This window comes from Molossus molossus, unplaced genomic scaffold (genome assembly GCF_014108415.1).
Source record: "Molossus molossus isolate mMolMol1 unplaced genomic scaffold, mMolMol1.p scaffold_m16_p_9, whole genome shotgun sequence".
NCBI lineage: Eukaryota > Metazoa > Chordata > Mammalia > Chiroptera > Molossidae > Molossus > Molossus molossus.
In genome coordinates this window covers 48,743,487-48,757,159 of record NW_023425403.1, presented here as the reverse complement: position 1 = coordinate 48,757,159, position 13,673 = coordinate 48,743,487, and the positions used below count along the sequence as shown (strand labels likewise).

Below are 13,673 nucleotides of genomic sequence, written 5' to 3'. Positions count from 1 at the left end.
GCTGGGCCCACGCCGTCCCAGGGCTCACAGGGTGGGCTCGGCGGGTCTCCCCCTCTCTCCTGGGAGCCACTTACATTGGCATCTGGGCGGAGCTTGATGAGAAAGCGCTTCCTCTTGAAGCTCAGCTTCCGCACCTTTGCCCAGTTGAAGGCATTGATCTTCGTGAAACCCTAAGAAGAAAGGTTATCAGCCAGTGAGCCGGAAAATGCATAATAAGCAACATGGGAGTTTGTGTGCATTGCTTATGGAAACCACAAGGAGGGCTGATGTTCGAGGGCTCGGGAGAGGCATTCTGCTGGGGAATCCACGACCCTCAGCTGAGGGGCGATCCGCTTCCTCATCATTCCTTCTCACTAATTACACAATTTGGCATTCCAACTAAGACTGCCTCCAGGGAGGGAAGAGGCTGACCAAGGGAACGACAAAAGAAAGATAAATAAAAATAAAAACCATGACAATCACCACAGTAACTGGCAATCAAACTTACAGTGTGCCAGGCACTGGTCGAAGGGCTTAACAGACCTTATCAAACCTTACACAGAACCCAGTGAGCCAGCTTTCATATCTTCATTGTCTACGTGTGGAAACTGCAGCATGGATATATTTTAATGTGGCTAGAATCACACAGTGAAATGTGGCAGAATGATTCCGGGCATGCGCCTTAGCCAGCAGCTGTTCACATCCACAGGAGCAGCACCACAGGTTAGCAATCTCCCCTTTGTCCACACGGCCTGGCTCCCGGGACAGGGTGGGGGATGGGGGTGGGGCTTCCCAGTGTCTTCTAGGCCAGAGAACAGTCTCTGAGAAGGACCACACCTCCTCATCTTTATACAGCCATCTGGGACACGGTGCAGAAACCGGGTGGGGGAGAGTTGCCAGACACCAGATCCCATCTGTCCTGTCATTGCAACGGAAACTAGAATTCCTCCATTGGAACACCAGGACCACTCATTTAAGTCGGTTAAAAATGAAGCAATTAGGTACCAATGAGAAGATTAATTCCAAGATACAGCCTTTGTACCTGATTCAATTACCGAGCAATTCTCAATATTTAGACCGTATCAAATACAATCAAATTGATACAACTGTGAGGCCCTTCTTTCTCCCTCTATGACTTTTAGAAATGTTTCTAATTTTGAAATATAATGGTAGTCCTGAAAACTACACTTAGTTTATTGTCGTTTCTGTCATCAGGTACTCCTAGATAATTTCTGCAGGCCCAAAACTGTTAGGGGGGGTCACCTCCCCAAACACCACACTGCTCTCAACACGTCACTCCCCGTGACCCCAGCCCTGAACTCCTTTCCTGGGACACGGGCTGTGATCATTAGTGTCCATCATACACAGCTGATGTAGGAGCAGAGACTCAGGCTGTCTTGGTAAAATACGAAGGGGGAAATGTAACCAAGCCTGGCACAGCTAAAGAAAGCTTTTGGTCATGCACACATTTTACACCTTCAAAAAGGTGACATCTGATCTATGTCATGAGAAAGGCAGATGCTTTCTCCACACCCGCCTGGAACCAAAGCACAGATTACCTACTTTTGTTTCAAAGAAAAGCCCTGAGAAAATTTGAGGGGTTGGTGACTATGTTCATTGTCTTGACTTCACTGATGGATTCACAGGATATACACAGAAGAACTAAAGGACACCCTTTAGATATGTGCATTTTATTGCATGTCAATAATATGTCAGTGAAGCTCTTAAGAGAAAGAGAAACATCAATCAATAAAACAGGACAAAAGCAGAGTGATCGGGAGAGCACACATTTCAGAGGGCAGGAAATCAGGTCTTCAAGGAAAACATGGGGATCCATCCAAGGGTTGTGTGTGTCCTGCTGCAAAATTAATGCAGTACAGACACGGCTTTTATAAATTTATGAAACTGCTCTAGTTTATAAGTGGATACTACACTTTTCTTTTTAAGTCAGGTAAATCTGATATCGGAGATAAGTTTATATAAAACCCAAACTAGGTTTTATTTTATTTTATTTTTTTTATCCTCACCCGAGGACATTTTTCCATTTTTTGTTCGGATAGAGTGAGAGGGGGAGAGAGGAACAGAGAGAGAGAGAAACATCGATGTGAAAGGAACACATCGAGTGGCTGCCACCCGCACGACCGACCAGGGCCGGGGACAAACTGCAACCAAGGTACGTGCCCTTAGTGGGAACCGAACCCGGGTCTCTCAGGACCGCAGGCCGACGCTCTAACCGCTGAGCCAAACCGGCCAGGGCCCAAACTAGGTTTTAAAAGAAAGGATCACATGGCTATCACATGCAAGGGTGAAAAGGTTATTTTGGAGTCTAAATGCTTGATCCCATTATACATGTTCTAAGGACAGGTCCATGGAGAGATACAGATTTCTGTGACCCTACAAGTAAACAAATGCAAACAAACACACCTGTAACAGTGGATTTCCCAACCAGAGCAAATAAAACGGAACATGGAAGCTGAGTGGCTGGAAACAACTAGAAGCCCTGAGATGAGGTTCGTTTTTCCCTGTTCACCTAAAAATAACTATCAGAGGTCTTAGCGTGGGCCACCCAGCATGGACTCAGAGTGCGAGGGCCGACTCTCAATCTCTCCATCGCCAAGGGAACTGAGCTGTGTTCTAAATGCTCTTACCTGAAACACTAGAATTCCTGTGTTCGCAACAGCCAGGTTGATCTTAGTACCTTCCCTGTCCTTAGCTGGGTGCAACCGGATCCCATACATCTCCAGCCTACGGGCAATCTCCAGGAGCTGGAAATCCGATTCTGCTGGTGTTTGTCCACTGGCAAAACAAAAATTAAAGAGAAAGGCCAGGAGATTTGAATTCCCCGTGTCTATTAATTTGAGATTAAGGAGCTTCTCTTGGGAAATAAAAGGGCACTTCATCACAAACAATGGGGCTACCAGATCAGATGCCACCCAACCTCCCATTCATTACAACCCAAAGTCGAGCAGCTAGAACAAAAACTCTATTGCGTGTGTTAACACAAAACCCCAAAGTCTATCTCCAACTTGACCAGTTTTTTTTCTGAATCTCAAAGGTCATATAAAAGCAAAACACCATCATGTTAAAACATGTTTTTAGTCACTTACAATAGACCTAAACTTGCAAAGTTCCAGGCACCATTCTCTCCTATTCTCATCAGGACTCAAGCGCCCTCCTTAAAACACCAACACAAACAAAAGGCAGAGAAGCCTTTGAGACTGTTTGCCTGATCCGAACAAAAAAAACCCCAAGTGCAGATGGCACAAAGGTTCTAGATTCCCACAACATTCTTTCTTTGTCCCTAGTGTACCATGTCGCTTTCCCAATTTCCTATTAACTGGTCTTATACTCTCCCTTTTATTCCAAAGCATGGGCTGTCCTAAAATTCCAGTGTTCCTCCGGTCTCACAGTTAGTAAAGCCAGGAGGCCCAGAGCTCTGGTTTTGAGGGGATAACCTGCATTTCTGGGAGTTCGAGATGAGTACCACCCTGTGAGACTCTGTGCTCTTCTCCCTTTGCATATTTCTTCCCAGTCATCACCGTGTCTGTCTGTGTGTGTGCACCCACACTACGACGGAAGGACAGACACACCGCGGAAAGGAAACGTAAGCCAACTCACAGACTACTTACATGTGGTTATGGTGAAATTCCACAATTTTGTCTTCTAGTGCATCTTGCTGAGGTATGTACTTATTTTTTGCTAAGTGTTCTCTGTCTGATGCTTCGTCAAAATCCCCAATCTCAGCTACAGAGAGACAGGGAAAGAAAAACCAGCCCATATGATTAATACTCCACAGTTTGTTCTATTCCCGGGGGAATGTTCCCCAGCTAGCAAGTCGGAAGCTAGCTGACAACATCAGGTGATCCCAGCTGGTGGGTGTCACAAGGGCTGGATGTCAGATGTGGACGTGAGGACACATTCAACAACTGTTCCAACATAAAATGAGGCTTGCGCTCCTCATCGCTAACAGCTGGGAAACAAACTTCAGAATCACCCATCTTTAGCCATCCGTGTGTGCTGGGCTTTCTTTCCTTCCTCCCCACCCAACTAGGGCTCACTTCTCTTCTAGGCAGTAACTCGAGACATGGCTTCTGACCCATAACTTTGAAATAAACCCCCAAAATTCAGAACTTTACGAAACCAACTTTTGAAAGCCTTATATATGACGATGATCAGTGAAAACCCCAAACGTGGGATCATGTAGAGAAAAGACAATTGTGCATAAGTATGAAGGTATGTAATCTGGATTTTTTTTTTTAAAGTACCTCTTGCTCAATTTCTTGTAGTCTTCTTATCAGAAATGACTGGTCAGACTACAAATGCTTATATATTTTTCACCTACAAGAAATAGGATGCTTCTTTCATGTAACCTCAACATAGTCCCCAGGTTGCTGTAACCTGGAAGTTTAAGGGTTTTAAAATAACAATTGTACCATAGCAACAACAGCTCCGGCTCCCTCTGTACCGGGTTAATACCTCTGGGACAGCATGCCCTTTTCTCTGTATCATGTAGTCTGTGTTACAAGCTTAAGAAAAAGTAACCTAAGGACCACACGCCCAGCTGTTTTGAGTAAAAGCAGGTGAACTGGGGCTATGAAACCTACCTTCCCTTTTGTCGTGCGGAGCGGTTTGTCACAGGTCAGCCAGGGCCCCACCAGAACTCCTGAAGGATACTGCCCATACTTTACCATAAATCTCACCCACTGGGACTATTTTCTCTGCATGAAACAGTGCCAACTCACCCTGGCCAGTTTGGCTCAGCATTTAAAGCACTGGCCTGTGGACCAAAGAGTCGCAGGTTCGATTCTGGTCAAGGGCATGTACCTCGGTAGTGGTTCGTCTCCAGCCCTGGTCCGGGTTGTGCAGGAGGCAACCAGTCGATGTGTCCCTCTCACATCGATGTTTCTCTCTCTTTTCCTCTCACTCTCTCTCCACCCCCCTCACTCCCACTCTATCTGAAGATAAATAGAAAAATTTCCTCAGGTGAGGATTAAAAAAAAACAGTGCCAACTCACCTGGCACCAGCTAAGAGAATCCATCTCTCACTACCTGCTACTATCACATATCAATAACACGATATCCTAACTGCCCTTTCTAGACTAAACTTTGCCTCCCTAGATAAATTGCCACCTTCCATCACAGAACACGGTGCAGAAGTGGGGGGCCCTCTCTGGCCATACTGCCATCCTTGCTGGCTGCCTTGATGTTGGTGGCGCTAACTTCTGTCTGGCCTCAAGAAAGTACAGTTCATTCTCATTCTTCACTGTAGTTATGTTCTATGAAGACCACATGAACACTGAATTAGCAAATACCAATCACTGCTCTCAGGGGAAATACAGGGTTAGGGTCCTGTGAGACCTCTGCAATGACATTTTTGTCAACTGACCTTGTTTTATGTGTGTTTCTGTTGAAAGACATCATGTTTTATACGCATTATCAATTCATCAACATTGGACTTGTGGCCCACAGCACCATCCCTCATGCTGGACATGGCCCATCTGACTCGTACGCATGCTCTCTCCACAGGCACCCGCAGCCTTCCTGCTCAACGGGACACTGGGGGACCACTGAAAAAGGGGTATCACCAACAGAAAGCTCAAACATGCAAAAGCGTGGACTAAACACACCGCTAAAGCAGCCTTGTTTATGGTGTGAGCTGAAACAGGAGGCAGGGCACCGGCTCTTTCTGGCTCAGCTGAACGTGTGCCGGGACGACTCAGACTTTGCACTGTCCTGTGCATGTCTGCAAATGACCAGAAAGCACCACAAGTACTGACCTGGGGTTTCAAATAACTTTTATCGAAGAGGTGAATTTGCAAGTACAGAAGACTGACTGCATATGGGAGACTCACCGAAATCCTCATTTCTTGTGAGCTGTGAGTTTGGGCTCCTTAACGCATATGGATTTTGTAACACACTCTTCTCCCCAATTCAGTGTCACAGAAGAGTTAATCATGCCAGTTTTTCCTTTGGCATCAGGGTCAATACACCTAACTGTCTTTTTTTTTAACCCCTTGCCTATCACTGCCCACCCAATGCAACGGCAGTACACAACTATGAAATTCATTTCCTTCTCCATGTTCTCTTCTATGAAATACTAAAATAGGCCCTCCTTATATATGAAGAGTTTGAAAGCTGACAAATATTCAAGAAATGACTTATTATTTTTTATGTCAAGATGCCCTAGTAGCTTATGCATATACTAAAATCCAAAGCAGTCTACTCACGGCAAAAAGTAGGGACAAGACCACCAAACCTGTGATTTTACTAAATGAAACCTCATGAGGATAGGCTTAGACAGACCCATCTGCCACGCGTAATCTTTTCCATGGACACACACACACGACTTGAAAATGCAGCCCTGCCATGCTTCCAAGCTACCCAAGTGGAATTCTAAACATCATGGCTATCTAGCGATTGATTCTTCATTAGCTTGTCCTACTCAACTGATTCATCGTGAATTAAAGAAAATTAAAAACTGTAACTATTGCAAGGGCTATATAAGGCCCGTGACAGAGAAACAAAATGAAAAAATACAGACTATCTGAAAGACAACTCCATGAGTTCAAATAAGAGAGGAAACTTTTTTTAAAACTTAGATTGTGTATCTAGATACATGAGATACACATATAGCTCACTTGAGATAATTTCCCATCAGCATTAATGTAGCTTTTGTGAAAGGGAGCTGAGCTGACCCCTCGTTCCTAGTAGATAATGTAAATAATTATCAATAAGTTTAATCAACACACTAGTCACAGAGGATTGTGGAAGTCCTCCTTTCGTGACTAAGTGCAGGGGATGCTTATAATGGCAGAAATGGGGCTAAAAAATATCAGAAGATTATAAAAGTACTGTGCGCCCCCTCAATGAATAAATAGTATACAAATAGCAGGCATACCTTTGAACCTATCTCTTTCATTCTCTCTGGAGAACTCAAGATTCTCAGGGAATTTTGAGCTCCTTGCTGGTGTCTAGGAAAGAGGGCCCATCAAATGAAGCACATGGTTTTCTGAGTGCCATGAACCTCCACTTCCCATGAGGTGAGTGGGACCTATTGTGTTAACACACTGTAAAAAGGAAGAAACATAGGAGGAAGAAACAGCCACAAGACTAGTTACTACTCCAATAACAAAGCTTCATTTAAAAATTTTTCATTGTTTGGAAAGGGAGGGTTGCTGGTGAATAAAGTAAAGAAAGGAGAATATGCCCGGCTGGTGTGGCTCAGTGGTTGAGCATCGACCCATGCACCAAGATTCCCAGTCAGGGCACATGCCCAGGTTGTGGGCCAAATCCCCAGTGGGGGGCATGCAGGAGGTGGCCAAGCGATGTTCCTGCTCATTGATGTTTCTATCTCCCTCTCCCTCTAAAAATCAATAAAGAAAAAACAATTTTTTTTAAAAGAAAGGAGAATATGTTTACCGAACACTTAACACGTATTGGGTATTTGTGTTATCATTTAATTTTCACAGCCTTATGGAAGAGTTTTCTTATTTTCATGTTCAAAAAAAACTATGGGGCCTGTGGTTAGTAACATGCCAGGGTCATCAATCAACTAACAGAAACCAGGTCTGCCTGATTCAAAGCCCTCCCCTCTCCACAGTCGTAAGAAGAAGGAAAACCAGACACAAAAGGCAGATGCTATGTAACTTTCTATGCCAAAGCTTCCTCGTTTGTAAAAAAAACAGGGATAATAAAAGTACTGATCTCACAGAGTTGTTATGATAATTAAATGAGATACTATACATAGTGCTAGGATGGAGTAAGTTTTAATAAAGGATACCCATTTTTTGTTTCTTCTCACATTAGTTTTTCAAATTGGTAAGAAAACATCTCTCTACTAAGTCTAGTAGATATTCAATAATGCCACAGACCACCCCACCACCACCAAAAATAAGGAAAGATGGAAGAAAGGAAGGAAGATCAACAGAAACACCTGATCATATTAGACTAAGATAACTTGGTAATTCAGTAATCTGTTGATCACTAGGAGTGACATTTCCTATAAACCTGGAAGTCATACTCACTGGGCAGTCACTGAAAGAGAATGGGGCTGATTATATGGGACCTACTTTATATACAATGGAAAATTTTAAATGATAGCACAGTATTTTTTTTACTAGTGCTTATATATATTGAGCATCATCTATACACATAATTACCTTCCTGAAATACCATGTGTATTCCAAGTAATTTATGCCTTGGCCAAGAGGAAATAAATGCTCAGGTGGGTTGTTAATAAACCTTACGATGAGTACAATCTAATTATCTTTTGTCTAGATTGAGAAAGTTAACATATTTCCTTTCAAGCATCACTAGGTTCCAGTCCAGCTTCATGTGTCCTGAACTCTAGCAAGCAGAACACAAGAAGTGAAATCTTTGACAGCTTTGTCTCACAGCTGAGTGCCTTAGTCAGTGATAAAGGGCAGCACAAGTTGAGTCTACTCAGCCCCCGTCCCTCTGACCTTCTCCTTTGAGATAACTGAGATGTCAACAATTGCACTAGGCCTTGAAAAGGGCAAACACCAGAACACACAATTCCTGGGTCAATGTTTGGGGGATACCCACACGAAGTGAAATGAGGAGTACTGTTTTCCACTCACAAGCAAAAGAACATGAAGACATCATTACTGCTTTTAGTGGACCTGATTTTTCCTCCCAGTCAATCAGATCGCTGTGTTATTTCCAACATGATTCCTAGAGGAAACCAACAGAACTTACATTGGACAATGTGCGAGATCAAGAGGGCAGCGCTGGTGTCATTGCACGTCAGCCTGCCCTGAGCCAGGTCCTGCTTCACCTGCAGAGCAAACAGGTACCTGCGAACAGAGAGACATGGGTGTCGTAAACACAGAGATGGGGGGTCAGCATCGGTGTTGTGTCAGGCTCACCCCGGCAACCTGTCCACACAGTGAGCCACTTAAACAAGGTACATAAACCAAGGAAATGAGGGTCTGCAGGGCTGGAATGAATTTCTGGTGCCACTGACTGCCATCTAAATACTCACAGCTCCCTGAAAGTCCAGGAGACATGGGCTGTAATCTCTTCTCACAATGAGTAATAGCTTCATTTTATATAAAGAGATAACAGAGATAAAAATATAAGATCATAACTTACCACCCTGTATATTTTTGCAAGGTAAAGCAAACATTTAAAAATTTTTCATAGATCAGATATATTAAAAAATGGCTTTATGGCTCAGGCAACAGCAGTAGTTTGTTGTGGTTAGTAGGAGCTTTGCCAACAGAAAACAGAAAGACAGGGTATCTTTTTTTGTGGTGCAATATTCACTTGGCTAATTTCATAAGCCTCAGCTCCCAGAGGGGTAAAAGACAACTTATTTTAAAATTCTTTTCTTTATATTATAGGATAAAGCAAGTAAAAACACTTTTGGTGAAAGAGAAAAGAGATATTAAAAATTGAAGAAATTAAGAAAAAACAGTAGATGTTAAGTTGATTTGAAAATATCAGTACAAACTCATACATTTGTAGAAAAGATATTTAGTTCATTTTGCCCACTGCCAAGAAACAGGGTCTTCGCAGAAGCAACCCTTGGCAACCAAATTCTGGCTCTCACCCAATCACTCACTGGAAGGGTGCAGGGAAATGGTAGATTCCAGGTGTGGGGTAGGGAGCGGTGCAAAGCGAGCGTGGGATATCTAGTTACGCCAGAGAGCAAGGTCGCTGCCCAAAATCAATGTTTTGCATTGAAGGGGCATCCACTGGCCACAGTGGCAACAGCTTGAGTAGCAAGACGAATAATTAAAGTGAATGGAAACACATGGATTTAATGAAAATTCAAGAGTTCAGATAATGATACTAAAAAAAAAGAGAGAACAGGAAAAAAATGAACATTTCACCAACTTAAGGAGACTATTAAAGCAATACTTTATTCAAAAATTGGTAACCTAAGGCAAAAAAATGGTCATGTACTCTGCCTCTCCCGTGGGAAGGGTACTTCAGGATATATGGATAGCCCAGTGGATGAGGCAAAGTTTTACCTTAAGAAGAAGGCTGCTAACTAATGATGAAGCAGGAATAACACAATGAAAAGATCCTTATTTTACAACCTCTATTTTTTTAATCCTCACCCAAGGATATTTTTCCAATGATTTTCAGATAGAGTGGGAGGGAGGGAGACAGAGAGAGAAAGAGGAAAAAACATTGAAGTGAGGGAGATGCATCGATTGGTTGCCTCTGCCATGACCCCAACCAGAGCCCAGGATTGAACTGCAATCAAGGTATATGCCCTTGACCGGAATTGAATCTGCAACTATTTGGTCCACAGGCTGACACTCTAAGTACTGAGCCAAACCAGCCAGGGCATTATTCTACGACCTCTAAAGAAATCACCGACTCTGGCAAGGACTGTTAATTGGTGTAAAAACCATTTAGAAACTTGGACATTTGCATAGAGACGAAGTAACATGACCTTGCTTCATAATGGAAAGATCAGAATGTCACCACCCTCATGACCAATCTTTGATGCCATTCATGACATAGAGGCACACAACATTACTTAGGATGAATTCTAGCCAAAAATGTTTAACTTGTATCTGTCAAGTCTTTAGAACTAACTTACAGTTTTCAGGAAATACAGAGGCTAGAGGAATAAACTAAATAGCACAAGGAAGCAATCAGACAAATGCAAGAGGTAAGATACTCTGTAGCACCAGTTTCTCTACCAAGATGGTATCTTGAGGCAAAAAATGAGGGAGGGACTCTGCTAGATTAAAAGAGGTCCAAAGACATGATAACCAGATGCAATATGTAGTCCTTCAGTGAATTTCCTTTTAGAATAAACAGATATAAATGGCATTTGGGGGACAAATGGGGAAATTTGAGTATGGCCAGGGTATTAGGTGAGATGAAAAATACACTTATGTGCATAGAAAAAAATCAGAAAAGATGTTACACTGATATGTTAACAATGGTCATCCCTGGGCAACAGGAATATAGTATTTTTATCTTCTTAGTCTTGTTTATCTGTATATTCTAACTTTCTACACCGTACATTGATTACTCTTGTAATAACAAAAGGTTATTTTTAACTTTTTTAAAAGAGGCTTTAACAAGACCAACCACAGGTTTCCATGAATAATACATGGAAAGCACAGTGACTAGAATAAAAACACTCAATGAATGTTAGCAACTTTTAAAATAAAATAAATACTAATCCCCTTTAAGTCATTTAGAAAGTTCCATTAAGAACTAAAAAACAAGGAGCAATTCTGTAACCATCAAAAACAAAACTAAACTAAACTAAATCACCCTTAGATCTGCCAGTTAACAGTTGACCTTTATTTATCCAACCCTCCTAATGTTTATTTATGTTCTCAAGTTCTCCCCCCCCACCCCCCACCTCCTTCTCTCTCTCTCAGGAAGTTCAAGGGAAGAAGAGCACTGAATATAAAAAAACATACATCAACATATAGGTTTATATGAAAAGAAACAGTATAAACCATCTTTCTGTATTAGGTAGTGGTTATTGTCTTTCGAACCCAATACTTCTTAGAGCTACAGACTTCAATTCTCACCTATATATATGGTTAATTTTATTTATTTACTTCTTTTCATCTGGAAATCTCTTTATTTTGTCCTCACTTTGAAGGTTGTTTTCACTGGACATAGAATTCCCCGTGAAAGAGTTTTTCTTTTAAGTTTAAGCATTGCCTTTCGCCTCATTTGTTATTTTTAATTTTATTTAATTAATTTTTGTTACAGATGTTTCTCCTTTTTCCCCATTGACACCCTCCTCCCGTCCCCCCCACCATTGTTGTCTATGTCCACTGGTTATGCTTATATATATATGTTCTTTGGTTTATTTCCCCCCACCCCCTCTTCTGAAGTTTGTCAGTCTGAACCCCACTTCCATGTCTGTGGTACATGTACACAATGGAATACTACGCAGCTGTAAGAAAGAAAGATCTCTTCATCTTTGAGATGACACGGAGGGACCTGGAGAGTATTATGCTAAGTGAAATAAAGCAGTCAGAGAAAGACAAGTACCCCATCATCTCACTTATTTGTGGAATAAAATGAACAAAATAAGCTGATGAACAAAACCGACCCAGAGACATATATGGTTAATTTAAAAATAAGCAGGAGGGCTTTAGGTTTTACAAACGTTACATTCTGAACATTTTACCATCTCGAGTTCCAACATGGGGTCCTGTGTTCAGGGGAATGGACTGAGAGCGACAGGCTCTGGGGGCCTCTGGTCCCAGTCTCGGGTGGGCTGAGGGATGGCAGCGGGTCCTGAGAGGTCACGTGTCTGGTCAGAGCACAGGTGACGCGCCGAAGACTGCAGAAGAAATTGTCACCCGAAGTATGCTGACTCCTGCCCTACGGCCCTTGTAAGAGGAGAAGGACCTTCCCGGGCACTGACCTCTCGATGACAGCTGTAAGCCGAGCACGCCGGCTGCAATGCTGACTCTGGAGACTCAGCAATACCTTCCGTCCAACTTCACAAGAGCTAAAGCCTAAGATGTGCCCAGCAGGCACTAACTAAAATTTAACTGGTAAACGCAAGGGAATCACTCAAAGAACTCAAAAGGGAATCGACTCTCCTTGGGAGGATGTGAGGGGGAAGATGACTGGCGGAAACAGTCCGAGGGGCTTCACTCCCTGGGACGGCAGGAGTTGCCAATCACCCCCACCGCTGCCCGCTTTTACACGTCTACTTTCATTCACTCCACTGGGAGGTCTGCTCTTTTCTTCCTCAGTGTCATGTCCAATTTCTCTGGCAGCCGAAGGAGACACGCTTCAGCAGACCCTGCACTGCAGCAAGTTCCGATGGGGTCTCTCCCCTGTACGAACGCTGCCGAGCAGAAAGTAGATGTGGCTGGCGATGGGGGCCAGAGAGCAGTGTGCCTACCCGCGTCGGCACCCGGCAAAGTGACACAAGTGTGCCTAAACACGCCGGCACCGGCAAAGTGACACAAGTGTGCCTAAACACGCCGGCACCGGCAAAGTGACAGAAGTGTGCCTAAACACGCCGGCACCGGCAAAGTGACAGAAGTGTGCCTAAACGTGTCGGCACCGGCAAAGTGACAGAAGTGTGCCTAAACGTGTCGGCACCGGCAAAGTGACAGAAGTGTGCCTAAACGCGTTGGCGCCGGAAAAGTGACTCAGAGCTCGGCAATGAGAAAGCCCAGCGACATCCTTTCCAAAGAGCTCGCCCTCGCTTTTCAAACATGCACCCGAGAGTTGGTGCTTCTCTCCTGTCAATAGGACCGAGTTTCACCGAAAATGCAGTTAGATCAATAGACAGATTTCAGCTTCCTGTTTAACGGCCAAGTGCAGTGTAATCTTCCATCTACACCCATGGGAAGCTGAAAGCTGTTCCTGGAGCCCCAAAGAATTAACCCCGGGTCAGAGTCACTGAGAGGCAGCCCAACTGGAGAGCCAGGCCCGTCTGTCCATCTTGCTCTTCTCCACCCGTCCCTCCCCTAAATCAGCCCTGTCCGTGCAGACCTTCTAAGTCCTCCCTCACTTGCCATCTGCTGCAGAAAGGTCCCTGGACCTCAATGGCCACACTGTTCAGTGTTTGCCTAAGAGTGTGGGAGTGAGCACCTTGGATCGGCGAGGTCCTCTTCATGTTACACCTTGTGAAAAGGTGGAAAGTGAGGGGAGCTGCTTCTAAGTTTCATATCAATTTTATTCACCCTTGAGCCCAAAGAAGTGTCTCTTCAAGA

At 43.6% G+C, this 13,673-nt stretch overlaps 1 protein-coding gene across 1 annotated transcript in view; it reads right to left on the bottom strand.

Moving 5' to 3' along the window:
* FARP1 (FERM, ARH/RhoGEF and pleckstrin domain protein 1) overlaps positions 1–13,673 on the bottom strand; it is a 300,320-nt gene that overhangs the window by 70,663 nt on the left and 215,984 nt on the right. Inside the window, exons 6-9 of the mRNA XM_036249925.1 lie at positions 8,698–8,795; positions 3,609–3,723; positions 2,628–2,775; positions 75–170 (exon numbers count right to left, since the gene is read on the bottom strand). Coding sequence (XP_036105818.1) covers positions 75–170; positions 2,628–2,775; positions 3,609–3,723; positions 8,698–8,795 — 457 coding nt within the window. The remainder of the gene's footprint in view (positions 1–74; positions 171–2,627; positions 2,776–3,608; positions 3,724–8,697; positions 8,796–13,673) is intronic.